Source organism: Halichoeres trimaculatus, unplaced genomic scaffold (genome assembly GCF_033239565.1).
Source record: "Halichoeres trimaculatus isolate MK-OKI-2021-1 unplaced genomic scaffold, fHalTri1.1 fHalTri1_scaffold_18, whole genome shotgun sequence".
NCBI lineage: Eukaryota > Metazoa > Chordata > Actinopteri > Labriformes > Labridae > Halichoeres > Halichoeres trimaculatus.
In genome coordinates this window covers 14074003-14089480 of record NW_027437196.1, presented here as the reverse complement: position 1 = coordinate 14089480, position 15478 = coordinate 14074003, and the positions used below count along the sequence as shown (strand labels likewise).

General features: G+C 39.4%; 1 protein-coding gene across 2 annotated transcripts in view; it reads left to right on the top strand.

Moving 5' to 3' along the window:
* The window catches only part of arfgef1 (ADP-ribosylation factor guanine nucleotide-exchange factor 1 (brefeldin A-inhibited)), a 78757-nt gene that overhangs the window by 26251 nt on the left and 37028 nt on the right, over positions 1-15478 (top strand). Inside the window, exons 2-6 of one of the 2 annotated variants that reach the window (XM_074693172.1) lie at positions 5994-6024; positions 9980-10136; positions 11147-11293; positions 12382-12561; positions 13009-13062. In XM_074693172.1, the coding sequence (XP_074549273.1) occupies positions 5994-6024; positions 9980-10136; positions 11147-11293; positions 12382-12561; positions 13009-13062 (569 nt within the window). The remainder of the gene's footprint in view (positions 1-5993; positions 6025-9979; positions 10137-11146; positions 11294-12381; positions 12562-13008; positions 13063-15478) is intronic. The other variant, XM_074693173.1, reaches the window with a different exon arrangement.

Genomic DNA, 15478 nt, shown 5'->3' with positions numbered 1-15478 from the left:
CCTGAGATGATCTGTGTCGAGGTGGATTTCCTTCCTCCTGAGCTGCAGAGCCGTCCGGGTCTGACTCGGGGTCCAATACAAAAGGACGTATCCTACACTCTGCCATTTTATTATTGCTATCAATGCCTTACAGTGAAGTTTTGGCAAACAGCAAACTCGCTTGGTCTGCTCCATTCAATGTGGCGATTTTGTAAATCCTGCCATGCTGCAAAAACCGCCCCCTGGCTCTACCCCCTCCGCCCCTCTGACAGAACTGACCAATCAGAGCACAAAGGGCTGTGACGTTGGAGGTCATTCTCGAAACAGAGCGTTTCAACGAGATCTTCAGAATGGCCTAAACTGAGGATATTGAGAACGCTATTGTGGTGCAATGAAGGAACTAAATGACTTGTACTGAGGGCAGAAATGCTTTACAGGCATCCTAGTCTGGCATAGTGAAAAGGAGAAACAAGCATGATATGTCCCCTTTAACGTATTTCCCTCTAACATTGAATGTTGCATATCACCTGTCAGGGGTCATGATGCTATACTATTCTTTGAACTATGACTTAGTATGTCAGATTTTACCTGACATGTCTTCAGTTTGCAAAGGAAAATTCAAGAAACTAACTCAATAAGATGAGAGTTCTTCTAAAAATCTTTCCAACAAAGGGTCACAGACTGTTTGAAAGACTTGTCTTCATTATATGAATTAGATTAGCAATGACTGGTTTCTCCTCGTATTTCCGCTTCTACATCTCAGTATCTGTGTGTTTCCATCATTTATCTCAGATTTTGTTTGTTCCTGTGCTTCACACACACACACAAACCACTGCATCAGGCTTTCAGCTCGAGTCAGAAGTTCCATTCATGTCAGATTGAATGAAACTACTTCGTCCTTTTGTGAAAGCTTGAGTGCGTTTGAGGCCAAGCACCCACTCATCCATCGCATGTCAACTCCAGTGCAAATACAAAACAATAACAAATACTTGTATATCTGCTGTTATCTCCTCCACTACAAATAAAACCATCATCAGATTTTCACTTTTCTTTCTTCAGAGTTTTGGCCCAGTTTAGACCTGGTTCTCTCCTGACAGTCTGATCTGGACCATCTTTCAGCTCATCAGTTTACCTTGGTAATGTGAGGGCAGTTCCAGTCTTACACCTCCTGAGAGTATCTGAGACTCATGTTTGAGTTTATCAGCAATATTATAATATTTGGCACCAGATTTAAAAGCTGTGTTTATTTCAGACCTCAGTAGCCAATTAGAGGGAAGAGAAAGGGAGATGGAGCCTCTGGCGATGTTAAAATGCAGCAGTAAAAACATTCCAGCCCTGAGGCTAACGTTAACTAGCATGCTTCTGTTGACAGAAGACAAATGGGTACAACCTCACCTTTAGTTCATGCTGAAGGAAGTGTGAAATCATTTTGACTGTCACCCTAAAGGATGCCTTATCCAGATTTTCTCATTCCTTTGCTCTTTTCTGTGTAATGGGCGGTTTATCTGAGGAGGAAAGTGATGCACCTGTGCTATTATAACGTATCAATTAAGATGTGTTATACATTTTTCTGACGAATATACTGCAACTCAAATCAAACATCTTATTTTGATTTGGATTATTAAACTTTTGTTCTCTAAGCCTCTTCATCATTTATATGAAACAAAAAATATAATAAATTTAACGAACAAGAAAGAGAAAAAAAAATTCAATGAAAATGAAATGGACTATCTTTTAGAAAAAAATATGTGTCAACGAAAATAATTAATACTAATCAAAAACAATAAAACATAGACCCTGTCTCTAAAGAAAAAAACGAAACTCCAAAAAAAACAACAAGAATAAAAACTATAGCCTAAATAAAAGGGAGTTTATACAGTTCCTGAATTGTTTGTAACATGTACTTTTTCCCAGTCAATCCGTACTGTCTGTCAAACATTTTTAACATTTCTGGCTTTCAACCGTATTGAAGAGCTGCATTTCTTTGGCAATGTAGCTGTCTTTGAGCACCCACCATTTGCAGCTTTTATTTCTATGTACTTTGCAGACCAAAAGCCTCAGTAAGAGCGGATTGTCAAAGAACAAGGCTCCGCTGCACCTCCCCTTCTTCTTCTTCGTCGCCACTATTTTCAAACAAATGCGACATATCAGCTCGTTGGTGTTCATGGGCTCACACTTTGTTCATTCTAATAAAAAACAAAATATTCCCACACTGGGACTGTGGCAGGCGGCTTAAGAACCGTACATTTCGTGCCATCACTTATATTAGCGTGTGTTTCCTCCTTACCCCTCAGGACGCCTGCTTCAGCTCTCTCTGTGTGTACGCGCGAGCAGCCCCGTCTTCACCCCAAAGATCGCATTTTGACAGATGCTCACTCCACTATAAATCCGCTGAATCCGCTATAGAACCTATGCACCCCAATCTTAGGAAAGATAGACGTAGTGAGCCATTTTCTCATTCAGCCTCTTTGGTCGAAAGAGAGGAGGAAAACAAACATGAATGCACTTGTCAGTTTATCGAGGCTGGCAAACTTACCGAGTATGTTTTTATTTATCGTTTGGTTAATTGATTCATTGATTATCGTGACAGGCCTAATATCAATCAAATTATCAATAAGCTCAACAAATTCAAACTGTTAAATGGTTTTAAGAACTCAATCAGTAAACCACTTGTTCACTAATAATAGTGATTCATCCGAAAGTTCCCGACAAATATTTTCTTCAAGCGTCTTTTAAATTTGATTGTGCTGCTTTGTTAATTCCATTATGAATTATTTAGAGTTTGATCCATTGCTGTAGGCTGTTAAATTTTGTTTCTGGGTTTGTTTATCCGCCAAACAATTACTTGATCAAAATATATTCAAATAATCAGCACACTAGTTAATAATCTGTTTGCATAAGGATTCAAAGGCTTGAGTTTGGTTGGTACATTGCCTAGTGTATTGCACAGGACTAAAAATAAATAAGACATAGAGAGGGAGGGTCCATACTCTCACCCAGTCCGTCTCAGAATTATGACATGAAAAGATGACAAGATGATACATGCTCAGATCACATGACAGATTCAGATCCACAGGGACTATTGAGTTTGCTTGTATGTGGGGGATGTATAAATTAGCATCAGACAGCTTCAGCTCAAAATGTGACACTTGGCTTTGCTTCTTCTTGCACTTATGACTTTTTCCCCTGACGTCCTTTGTGTTAAACACGGCTGAAACCAGCATTAATTTAATTCCACGGAGCGTTGCGTGCTAAATATTCTCGCCAAGTGAATTTCTTTGAAAGGACTGTTAGCCTTCCAGCAGTGAAATAATTGGGCTGTCATTGCATTGCAGGGTTTTTTTTTATAACCATCGCAGGCTGGTGTGTTTCAGTGAGGACTGCAGATTGCCACTGTGTTTTAAAAAGCCTCCTCATTGAAGGCTCCCCTTTAATGTCTAGTACCAATTGGCCTCTCTATTCGCTCTATTTCTGTCTCATTTTCTCTCCCTCCCCTCCCTCAGTGTGTCTGTCTCTGTCTCTTTTTTCCTTGCTTTTCTGTGCCAGTGCTCAGTGAGTTCATACAACTGCTTTCATGTCAGGAGATCTGTGAAATAAACACAAATGTTGGGCTGGGCTGCAGCTGAGGCGATACAATAACAAGGCTCTTTTTCTGCACAGTATTGAGACCACAACAGGGTGATCAGTAGGGCTACACTATATCAGACCAACAATGTGCTTGGCTTTCGCTCTACTTAAAGGGGCTGTGAAGAGTTTCTAAGTGGTCTTGCAAAAGTCTCCCTTCTAGATATATGCCTGTTTGTATCCACACTTTGAAATGAGGTTATCAGCACTAGTATTACAGGCAATTTCAAAATGCTACTTCTTAGCTTCCTGATTGGGTGGAGCAGGACTGGATTGATGTATGACAACACCACACTGGCTGACAAGGTTAAGTAGTTAGAAGATACATCTGTGTTTTTCTCTGCTGAAAAAGATTTCTGTGATTAATTTTGTAGTGATGGTGGACACAGGAGCCGAACTGTCAAACAGAAAAGGACATAAGAGGAGAAGAAAGGAGAGTGATAGTGCACAAGCTAAAGGCTAAAACAGGGCTAAACTGTTTGAGATAATGTCCCTTCCAACCCACAGTCAGCAGCTTTTCTGCAATGGTCTGTTCAAACTTGAGAGTCTATCAATAAAATGAAGAGTGAGGTTACGTTAGCTCTGCTTGGTAGATGACTGACAGGACATAGCTAACCAGGATTTACAAATGTTACAGATTATGGACATTTCTTAGAGCACCGTACTGCCAGCTGTGCTAAATATAAACAGCTGCTAAACTACTTACAAATTGACAGTTTACTTGTTGTCAGGTTAGCCTACAGATACGCACCAGGCTGCTGATAGTGCTACATATTGCTGGCTACTACAATGTTTGCTTGATGTCACATTTCAAACTGTAGCGCTACGTAACTGTACTGATAGATTCCTTACCTTGGCACGTTGTATCCAGTAAAAAGTTGTCTTGAACAAAGACAATTTGTTTTGATCCGATCTCCATTTAATTCCAAAACAAAAACACCTAGCTAAAAGTAATTTACGACAGTGTGCGGAGACTCCAAGCCAGAAGGTGGCGAGGTAGTCCAGTCAAAACAGATCCTCCTCACAGCATCGTTAAGTATTTCTTAGGGCTGGGCGATTATGGTAAAAATAAGAATCCCGATTATTTTAAGTGATATTGAAATCAGGATTAATATTCACAATTATTAATTTATTCAAAAACTTCAGTACTGATTTAAACACAACTTTAAAGAACCAGCAAAGTGGCACATACAGTATTATTAATACACATAAGTCACACACGCTTGCTGTGGCTGCACATGGCACACAAAAGAGCTAAGAAGCACAGGAACTTGCATACATCTACACTGTGTGGCATATTAATTGTTTTTCTTCGATTATATTGTTTTTATGATTGTCAGATGGCAAAATTGAAATCACGATTAAAATCCGATTAATTGTCCAGCCCTAGTATTTCTTATTCATTTTTTTCAGGATGGATGCACTCAGTCAACTGAGTGATAAGAAATGGTCACCCTAGCCTGTTTGCACCACAACAATTTTTATTATTGAAGACCTAAAAAGTCAGTCCTGCTGTTTTTGAAGCTGTAGCACACTCACCAACCGGTAACCAAAGTTGTAGCCCTGGTAATGCCAGAACGCTAGCATTAAAAAGACAAAAGACAAAGGCAAATTTTTCACCGGTACAACCCAAATTCTCAGCTCTGCTGTTCATCCTACAAATACATGCTCCTCACAAACAGGCTTTCCATTGGAATAAGGTTTGATGCCAAGAAGCATTGTTTTACGATAATCTACCAAACACAAATTGCCCTACTTTTTGTGCAAGGTTTATATATGGGGATAGGGTTTTATAAAGTTTGTGTCAGGTTAAAATGGTGTACAACCCTTCAATGATATGCAACCAGTACGGATTTGTGGGAATTAACTTGCAAGGAGGACTGTGGGGTGTTGCTGCTAGCTCTGCTAATAGTAGCCACATTCAGCTAATGGATCGGACAATGTCAACTCACCAACTCAGTCATTTCTCAACTTCTTTAAGTATAAAAGAAGGCATGGTATTTAAGCTTTAGCTCAAAGCAGTGCCCCTCATAACTTGACTCTTACAGCCATGTAATGATGAGTATGCATGTATGTTTATATTTACTAAAAAAGCCTGCAAAATCCTCAAATAGGGAATTAGTTGCAGCACATTTACACACAAATTTAACTTTGAAAAGACTCTTTTTTATATATGCAGTTATTTCAGTTGTGCATTTCTAAGTCTTCACATGAGATTCTCTAAAAGCATGCTTCATAAATGAGTTGAATCATCAGCGCCCTTAGGCTTGAAATGTTCTTTACTCCCCATGGTGTCATTAGCTGAGTAAAATACACCACAATTTACAGCCCCTAAAGCTCATGCTTGACTAATTTAACATCTCTTTTCTTTTTTCTCTTTTTCATTTCAGAGGAAATCAAAGAGGAATCAGAAAAATTAAGGTAAGGAATTCAATTTATTTCATTTCACTCTGGGTCATTTTAGGGGGTCTGGGTCAAAATTCATGGCTCAGCTGAGCTTGTCTGCTGTTTACTCCTGTGATCAAGCTATTGAAGGGGATTAGAGCAGTGTGTGTGTGCGGGCTAAGTATGTGAGTCTGTGTATGGGTTGCAGCCTCAAGTGTGTTTTTGTTTGTGTTTCTCAGCCTGGCCCGTTTCCAGCAGCCCCTTGCCTTCTCATTAATGGTTTTCTCCAGGAACCCCTGCCTAATGCTCAACTCTTTTTTGAGAGAGAGAGAGAGAGAGAGAGAGAGAGAGAGAGAGAGAGAGAGAGAGAGAGTGTGTGTGTGTGTGTGTGTGTGTGTGTGTGTGTGTGTGTGTGTGTGTGTGTGTGTGTGTGTGTGTGTGAGTGTGTGTGTGTGTGTGTGTGTGTGCGCTGGCTGCTAGGTAACATGGGCTTTGGAATGAAACATAGCGTGAGCTCCCCTTCTCTTTCCTTTCTCCCTTTCCTCCTGTGATTTGTTATTATTACATTCACCTTAAAGTTTTACTCCTCCCTGTTTACCCATCTCACACGCTCGTCTTGTCCTGTTATTTCTCTCCAGTCTCTTACATTATCAACAGAAAACTTGATTCAAATACCACCTCATGGTTTAAGACTTGTGGATCAAAGGAAGATGTGGAGACTGTGCAGCCACACCCAACTCACTCAAAGGGTGCTGCTTTTGTATTCATCTCAGGTTCTTTACAGCTCGCTTCTTTTTCATGTTATAAAGATGCAATAGTCTCACAGTATTAACCAGGAATACCAATATACCTTTAAGAGCCTGCAGTCTTATTTAAATTGCTTCCTTTTGTGGATTTATGGAGTTGTACTGTTACATTTAAGACCAAATTTAAGAAGAAAGTCTTTGAGGTAGGATTGGTCAGGTTGGGTGAAACATGTCTGCTACACAATTTATACAAAAGGCTTAAAGACCATATGCTTAACTGAGGTGGAAGATATAAACCTGGATCTCCACTGTTAACAAATTGAACTTTGTATGGAGTGTCCAGTTTCCCTCGGCCGCTGTCAGTGTTGTGGACCTGAATGAACAATAGGAAGAAATTTTATAATGTTATCTAAATATAACACCTATCTCATCCTGCTGTCTTATTTATGTTGGTTTGCTCTGTAATTTTTCACTCTTTGTGGAAAACACTGCATCATTTCCAGCAGTCCATTATCGCACAGAGCGTAGTGATTTTCTAGAAAATCCAAGACAGACAGGCTGATGTGTGCACGTCAGTAACAGACTACTGGCCTTTAGATTACCATGATTTCAGGCTAAAATCCTAAGAAGAATCACTGATAAGGGTAATTTGCTTTGTGGAATCGTAGAACAGTCGGATATCGATGGTTTACCAACATACTGGGACATCAACCAGGTGACTCAAGGTTCATAATAACCGTCCCTCCAGTGCATTATTAAAATGTGTCTGTCATGGCTAACGATTAAACATATAAGTTCATCTAAAATCTTAAATGTTTTGTGAATTACTAATGAGTGTTTTGTCTAGGTCTTGTATTTTTCAAATCGTTTTTTGTGTTTATTTTGAAACTTAGGTTTTCAGTGGACAGCCACAATATATTTTAAGAGATTTCCCCCAAACAAGCTGTGAAGTCTGTTTACATAAAGAGCCCACGGATAAACATGTTGACAGTCAGGTCTAAAATCAATGTAATGTAGGAAAGTGACATTATTTTCATTCTCATCATTCCCATTTCTCCTGCTTTTCTTCCATCAGTGCTCCTTATATCTGTGCAGTTTGTCAGTTTATCAGGTAGATTTCCTCTGTTTTGTAGCAGCTGTTTTGGGTAGAGGATCCTTTTTACCTCATTAACTTGTGATACATTTTAAACCTGCTATCCACAAGCAAATCTTTTCTTGAGTTGCAGTCTAACTACTGTACAGTTGAAATAATTCATAGACTTGAAGCCTTGGGAAAAAAGTACATTGATCTTTGAAATAACCTTCAGTGAAGGCTCACCAAGTCTGTGTATGACTCAACAAGGGCCTGTGTCCACTTACAGTAGTTTTTGTAGTGGCAGCACCTGCAACTTTGATTTCAGGGGGCTCCTGACTGGTGCTGTTTCTGGATTATGAAAATGTCTTTTTTTTTTTTTTTTGCAATGACAGTCCATTTTCTAAATTTTTTTTTTTTTTTTTAAATAAGAACAGTTGATAGAAATTCAGTTGGGACTTTAGCAGCAGATCCAGGCATAGTGGTGCTCCAAAAAACAAACCATATCCAACTTATGGCACCAGTCTCTAACACTGACCTGCATTCAAAAAGACAAGAGGCACAAAAAACTGTGTTAGTGGACACAGGCCCTAAATGTGAAAACTTCTCTTCTTGCTTTTAACATCTGTGCGTCTGCTTATTCTCCAAAACAAATCTGACAAATTTTCATTAATGTTATAACACTATCTGAAAAACAGTTAAAAAAGAAAATTTTTGCTTATAGCATTTTGCTAATATAAAGCATAGCATAGCAAAAAATGTTTAGAAATTATCTTGAAACATATTTTAGCATTTAGCATGTTCATTTTAAGTGCTGCTGGTGTTTTTAAGATAAAAGCTCATCATTTGTGAGTTTTAGTTTCATTATCAGCAAAGCTGCTCTGTCACGGTAATGATAGATGATGATGATGATGATGATGATGATGATGGTTCTGTGCTGCTTGCCCCATAGAAAGACCCAACAATAGAACTGCAGAAACTAAGATGTCACCCCTAGCTGTCAAACTAAATCCCATTTAACATCCATAATATGTTTTATAAGCAGGCTAAGTGTGACATTGGGCTGAATATTAGGGAGCAAACGTCCAGCTGACATTAAGTAGGGAGTCGAGGAATAATCCAGAGGAGAGGAGCTCCCCGCAGACACATTGCAGCACAAGAGAGTGGGTTAAACCACACACAAGCCTTTTGGATGACTCCTAGCTCCTTTAAATGTTGCTGTCTTAAAGGTTTTAGAAATGATTCATAATTTGTACGGTCAAGTTCCTCCACAGGAGCTTATTCCCAGTTTAATTCCTCTTTAATTTGTCTTACTCAGAGCCTGTCCCCTCTTGTGTTTTTAACCTTTTTTTCCTCTTTCCTTATTTTTCAGAGCTGTTATCTTTTCCCTCCCATCTTCTGTTTTTCTGCATGATCTCTTGATCTCTTTCTAATTCCTCTGTAATTCATGATGACTGTAATCCTCTTTTGTTTTCAAATTGCCCTCTTTATAACATTTTATCCCCCTTCACTTCCTTTACAAGGCTCTTCATCCTCTCTGTCTTGTGTGCCGTCTCTCTGATCGTGCCCTGCTATACTTAGCTGGGTCGTCCCTCTTAAAAAAAGAGCCAAAGTCATCCTTTTTCATTGCCAAGACATAAACAATACACCCCCTCCCTTCCTCCTTCCCTCCCTCCCTCCCGCCCTCTGTGTCTGTGCAGTCTGGGTGTGGTGGGGATGCTGTAGACACATGGCTGCTGAAAGAAACGGTCCATATTTAACGTCTGTTCCTCTGGTCTTTAAAGAAAAAAATAGATGTATCATTTTATTGGTGTCGGTGTGGGCAGGAGATGCTTTGTCAGCATGAACATGTGGCAAAGTCTGAGCCTTAATAACAAGCCTCAGGGATTAATGCCCCTCCCTGCGAGAGACTAAGTAAGAAATTTGAAGCAGTCAGGCAGCATATTAAATTCAGTGTACTTAATATTTTGTTACTCTGCATTTTCTCTGAGTAACAAGACGTTTTTAGGTCGAGCAAGTTCACACTGGATTGGAGGAGGTTGTTGGAAAATGCTCTTCTTCACTTTCTTCCTGGATATCAAGAAAAGTGTTAGTGTGTCAGCATAGACAGGGTGATCACTGTGTTTATCTGAAAAGTCTCAACCACTGTTTTGTCCCGTGCCTCTTTCCTTAGTCCGCCCAGTGGAGACAGCAAATCGGGTTCCAGCACTTTACCGCCAATCAAATCAAAGACCAACTTCATCGAAGCTGACAAGTACTTCTTGCCGTTTGAGCTGGCATGTCAGTCCAAATGTCCCCGCATCGTCATCACATCGCTCGACTGTTTACAGGTCAGTGGGAGGACACGCAGCGTTTACAGACACCCAAATCTGTGTTACAGTGTGTCTGTTGGTGGAAATCACAATACTTTCCCCCACCAAAGAGGTTATGTTTTTGGGAGAGTTTGTTTGTTTGTCTGTGAACAACAAATCTTGATAAGATTTTCAGGAAATGTTCAAAATGGGATAAGGAAGAAGTGATTAAATTTTGGAGGTGGTCTGAATCACCGTCTGGATCCAGGATTTTTTTAAAGGATTCTTTATCATTGTGAGATAGGGTCGTTTTCACCATATGTGCATATAACTCCATGATAAATGGTCGGATTGCTTTGCAAAACAATACAAGACAAGGTCACCATAATTTCTGACAGATGTAAAAGTACGATCCAGATCCTGGCAATATTCTGGATACTAAGATCCAGAATATGAAATAAGTACAGGGTCATCATAATTTTCAACACAGTCAGGTAACAAGTTATCGTACAAATCTGCAACTAACACCAAATTGTAGCAGACAGTCTGCTGAAAGGGAGTATAACATTAAAGTAGGACTAAAGTGTTGCGTAACAATCACAATATGCTTGGCGGAGGTCTGTGCTCTCTGAGTGCTTTTCTAGTGACATCATTCTCAGGTTGGGAAGCTAAAATGCTGTTATTTTATTTTATTTAGTTTATCCATCAGCAAATAAAAAGAGAAACTACTCTGAAAACTTAGAGGGATATCACTCTTTACTTGAGATCAAATTAACTATTTACTGATTCGACAGATGTGTCACAACAGAAAAGACATTAGGAAAGCATTTGAGCTTCTACCCTGTGTATGACATCAGTCATGTGAACATGCTCAACTCCTCATCTGCTATATCTTAAAGTTCTCATGCATACCTGAGGTGTGTTGAAAGAGAGCTACAAATGGACATTCAAGCTTAAGATTGTTTTTTTCTGAGGGCGAGCAGGTCACGTTCTCAGTTGTCATAAGTTTTGGTTGTGTATTCATGTTTGCATATGCTTCCGTGTTGTAGAAGCTGATTGCGTACGGCCACCTGACAGGCAGTGCCCCTGACAACACAGCCCCGGGTAAGAAGCTCATCGACCGGATCATTGAGACCATCTGCGCCTGTTTCCAAGGGCCACAGACTGATGAGGGCGTGCAGCTTCAGATCATCAAGGTGGGCCGCCGTCCTCATCTGCTAAGACTTCCTTACATCAGTAATTTAGCAGCACGTTGATGTGTTATTTTCTTACACTGATATTAAGTGAGCCACACTGATAGAGACTTTAATGAATTTATCAGCTGGGTTTGTTTACAGCACACAATCCTGCTGGGCTGCTGTTTGAAGGCAGTCATATATTGTATTTGCTTGTAAATCAATATACAATTCGAGGAGGCTTATTTTTCTGAGGTGTTATTGAGTCTGATCATTTACAGAGAGATGAGTTACAACCAGGTGTGTGAGTGAGTAAATGAGAAGCTTAAACTGCATTTTTGTAGCCATGAGTTGGAAAATTTTAAGATGGTTCTGGTTCTCTAAGGCAGCTTGATCGATGGATTTTATTTGTTTTGTATGTCTATTATGTAAGTGAACAATACATTAGTAATTACAGCATCCTTACCATAGAAACTTGCTTCGCACTTTTATTTACAGCAATTCATTTGATATGATTCGTAGCAGTGTGATACCTATGTTCGTGAATTTTGCACATCTGTAAATTTCTTCCTCCTTAACACAAACTATCTTTTTGTCTCTGAGTTTCTTTCAGGTTTTAGATGTGCCAGTTAGGTCTCTGACATTTCAGCTCTCAGTTAAGCTTTGCACAAGATTCAGGACTTTTTTTTTTTTTTACACAGACGTGTCAAATTTCAAACACCTTCATGGAGTACAACACGTGTGTGAAAAAGCCCTCTGAGACACACTGGCATTCGACAAGTTAACATGTCAGAATGATCCCTGTTCACCAGAAGAAGAACCTGTTACCATTATCCTGAAACAAGTTAATTAAGGCAGAGCTTTAGTTGTTAAAGCCGTTGTAAAACACAAGAGAGATATAAAACATGCAAGAGTTGGTTAAGATTGAATAGGTGTAGCGAGTAAGGACAGAGTGCAGAAATTGTGTCCGTGTGTGTTCCTCTTTTAGATGTGTTTTTGTGTGTCCAAAATTTTCAGTCACAACTTTTTTTCTATTTTGCTTCAATCTCCCTCAAAAGGATTTTGGTGATGAGTCACTCTTAAATCTCTTTTTTCTCCTCCATCCCCAGGCTCTGTTGACAGCAGTGACCTCCCAGCACATAGAAATCCACGAGGGCACCGTCCTCCAGGCTGTCCGCACGTGTTATAACATCTACCTGGCCAGCAAGAACCTCATCAACCAGACCACAGCCAAGGCCACGCTCACACAGATGCTCAACGTCATCTTTGCACGCATGGAAAATCAAGCAGTATGTCCGTCATTCTATTCCTGGAAATGTTGCCAAATGATACAAAATGTTAAACAAGTAAAAGAGAGAGCAGCTCCTCCCTCGAGCTGTTCTCTTATTTAATTTGATTAAGTAAAAATCCAAATGTTATGTTTAAAAATCTGCAAGGTTGCACTTAAAAAATGCTGCAACAAGTTTGGCAAAGTGTGAAACTAGTTTTGGCATGGCGTCAAACTGGATTCTCATATAATGAAAGACATTATATTAGTGTGGGAAGGCTTTCTGCTTGCTTATCTTAATTCAGCTATTCCTAATTTGATTCAAGTCTACTGTCTTTCAGGGGTCCAGGGGGACATATTAGGTGTTGCCTTCAAAACAAAAGCTTGCTCTAATGTCATCTTTTTCTTTTTGAATGACACTTTTTCCCCCCTCCTCACCTGCCTCCCTCCCTTCCTTTTGGACACATAGCTTACAAATCACAAGCTATCTTGGTCTCTGGCCTCCAGAAAGCGTGACCGCCAGGTAAAGCGTGCAGGACTGCTGTGAACTTGCCTGATCAGAAACTCTGAAACTCTTCTCTGTGCATCTGTGTTTGCCCTTTGCTTCTTTCCTCATCCATTCATGCACTCATCCGTTCTCTTCCTTTGCTCCTACACTGCACAGGAGCAGACTGCCGTGTACTATTTTCCACTGTATGCTTGCTGTGGCTTTTGTTGACTTGCCTACAAATCATTTCGCTTTCCCCGCACTGATTTACATCTTAGTTTACATCCACACCTGGGCGTGGTAAATGTTTTATCTCAGGTCAGCTGCGCCTGTCTCACTCCTGGCACCTTTGTATTCTGTTTTGTTTCTTTAAAGGCTTAATATAGTTCCCCCACAACAATGAGCTACTGGTATTGAGTCACAGTCAGAGGAATAGAAAGAAGCAGTGAGGGGTAGAGATAGAGAGACAAGGCTGACTTTGAGGCAGAGGCCTATTGTTGTGCTGGTGCTGCAGCACAGGGAGATCCACTTTTCTGTGTTTGTGTGTAGATGTATCCTCCTGACTGCAGTTCAGCATGGTGTGATCACACACACTCACACACACACTCACAGTTGTTGTCTGGCTCAGTCTCACTCAGCCTCAGCCTTCACTACCCTACTGAGGTGGCATTTAAATAATGAGCTTAGTTTGTTTGCGCCCTCCAGCTGAGGTCGTTGTCTGTCTTGCTAATATTCAATACTAATTGTTTCATTCAGGATGCTGTGTCATTGAATTTGTTTGCTTACGTTTAATGTGACAGCAGTAGCAGCAGGCTTATTAAATTAGAGCCAAACAGCTTGTGGAGGGGCGGTTTTAAAAACGGGACGCAATGAGTTTAATGAAGGAAGTTTGTTTAAGAATTAGATGTGAAGTAAAGTTTGGGTTTGTGGTGTGGAAGAGAGGAATACAAAGCAAGAAAAAAGCAGATTGTGTTGTTGTTGTTGTTGCTTTTGGCTAAGAGGAACATGACTGCTTCACTGAAACAAACATCAGTGTTCCTGGCAGATTCATGCTGTTAATTAGAGTTTTAATTAAAAGCCACTCTGCTGTAGATTTGAAGTGTCACCATCTATCACCACTGTTTTGTAAATGTGTCACAAATGTGTTTATATTTCATCTGTAACCTTGTGTCTCTCTTGCGTTTCTGTGCTTCTCCCTCGACAAGTCACTCAAGTCTATAATTTGTTTTCTCAAACATCTCTGCCTGATAAATCTACAAATGCACTTGGATTGAAACTGCACATTGGGCTGTTAAAATAAGCTTGGCTGAGAGAACTTCCACTGCTTGTCATTGTTTGCTCTTTTTTTTAGAACCTGTATTGGTGTTTGCTATGAAACAGTTAAGTGTGCAACCTTGCATCCAAGTACTTTTTCCTTCTTAGCTCAGCAGTACAGTAAAAAACAAGCTTGACCTCACCAGAAGTGATTTATTACCTGGAATAATGCAATATTCACTAACGCCACATATCTAATGGGTTCAAACCATGTGCAAATGTCTTGTGACCCACTTCCAGCTCATGAACCACCAAGCCAAAGCATAGCGACACTTTTCAGCGCTCCGTATCTGAAGCAGTGGTAACACAGTGCCATGACACATCAGCCACGCCACGGCCATATGAGCCATTTTTCCATCAGAATGTGATGTTCTGCCACCAGCAGCTCACAGGAGCCAGCATGAATCGATTCCACAAAAGTTTGTCTCATTTCTGTTTTAGTGGCATGTTCTACTTCTCAGTCAGATGCATATACATTTCCATAATGTATGCTGACACACTCTAGATCAGGGGTCTGCAACCTTTACTTTCAAAAGAGCCATTTTTCCTCAGCTCACCTGGATGAAAGTCATTCAGGAGCCACGAAATCTACTTTATATTCACATTAAGACAAGACAAAATGTGTATAATCTGGTGAATAACTATCTAAATGAGAGGTTTTTGTGTTTATAAAATTGTCCATGTGATTTCTCAATTTTTTATTTTTAAAAAATTTGCAAATTTGGGGAAAAAAATTGCAAAATGAAAAAAGGGGGGATTTAGAAAAAAACCATCAAAAAATTTGCTAAATTAAAAAAAAAATAGAATACTTTTTCTTGATTTGCAAAATTGTCAAAAAAAAAAAATAAATTAAAAAAATGTCAAAAATTTTTGATATTTCAAAAAATTTGCTGAAATGCCATAAAACCTTGATAATGCTATTTCTAATTTTTTTTATTTCCAAAAAATTGTAAAATTTTCTTAAAATTGCAAAAAAAGAGGGAGTTATATAAAAAGAATTCAAACATTTGCTTATATAAAAAAAATGAATTCTTTTTTTTTTTCAATTTGCAAAAATGTCCAAAAAATGAAATAAAAGAAATTCTAAAAATCTGAAGTAATAGCAAAAAATCACAAAATAATTAAAAGCTCAATCTGA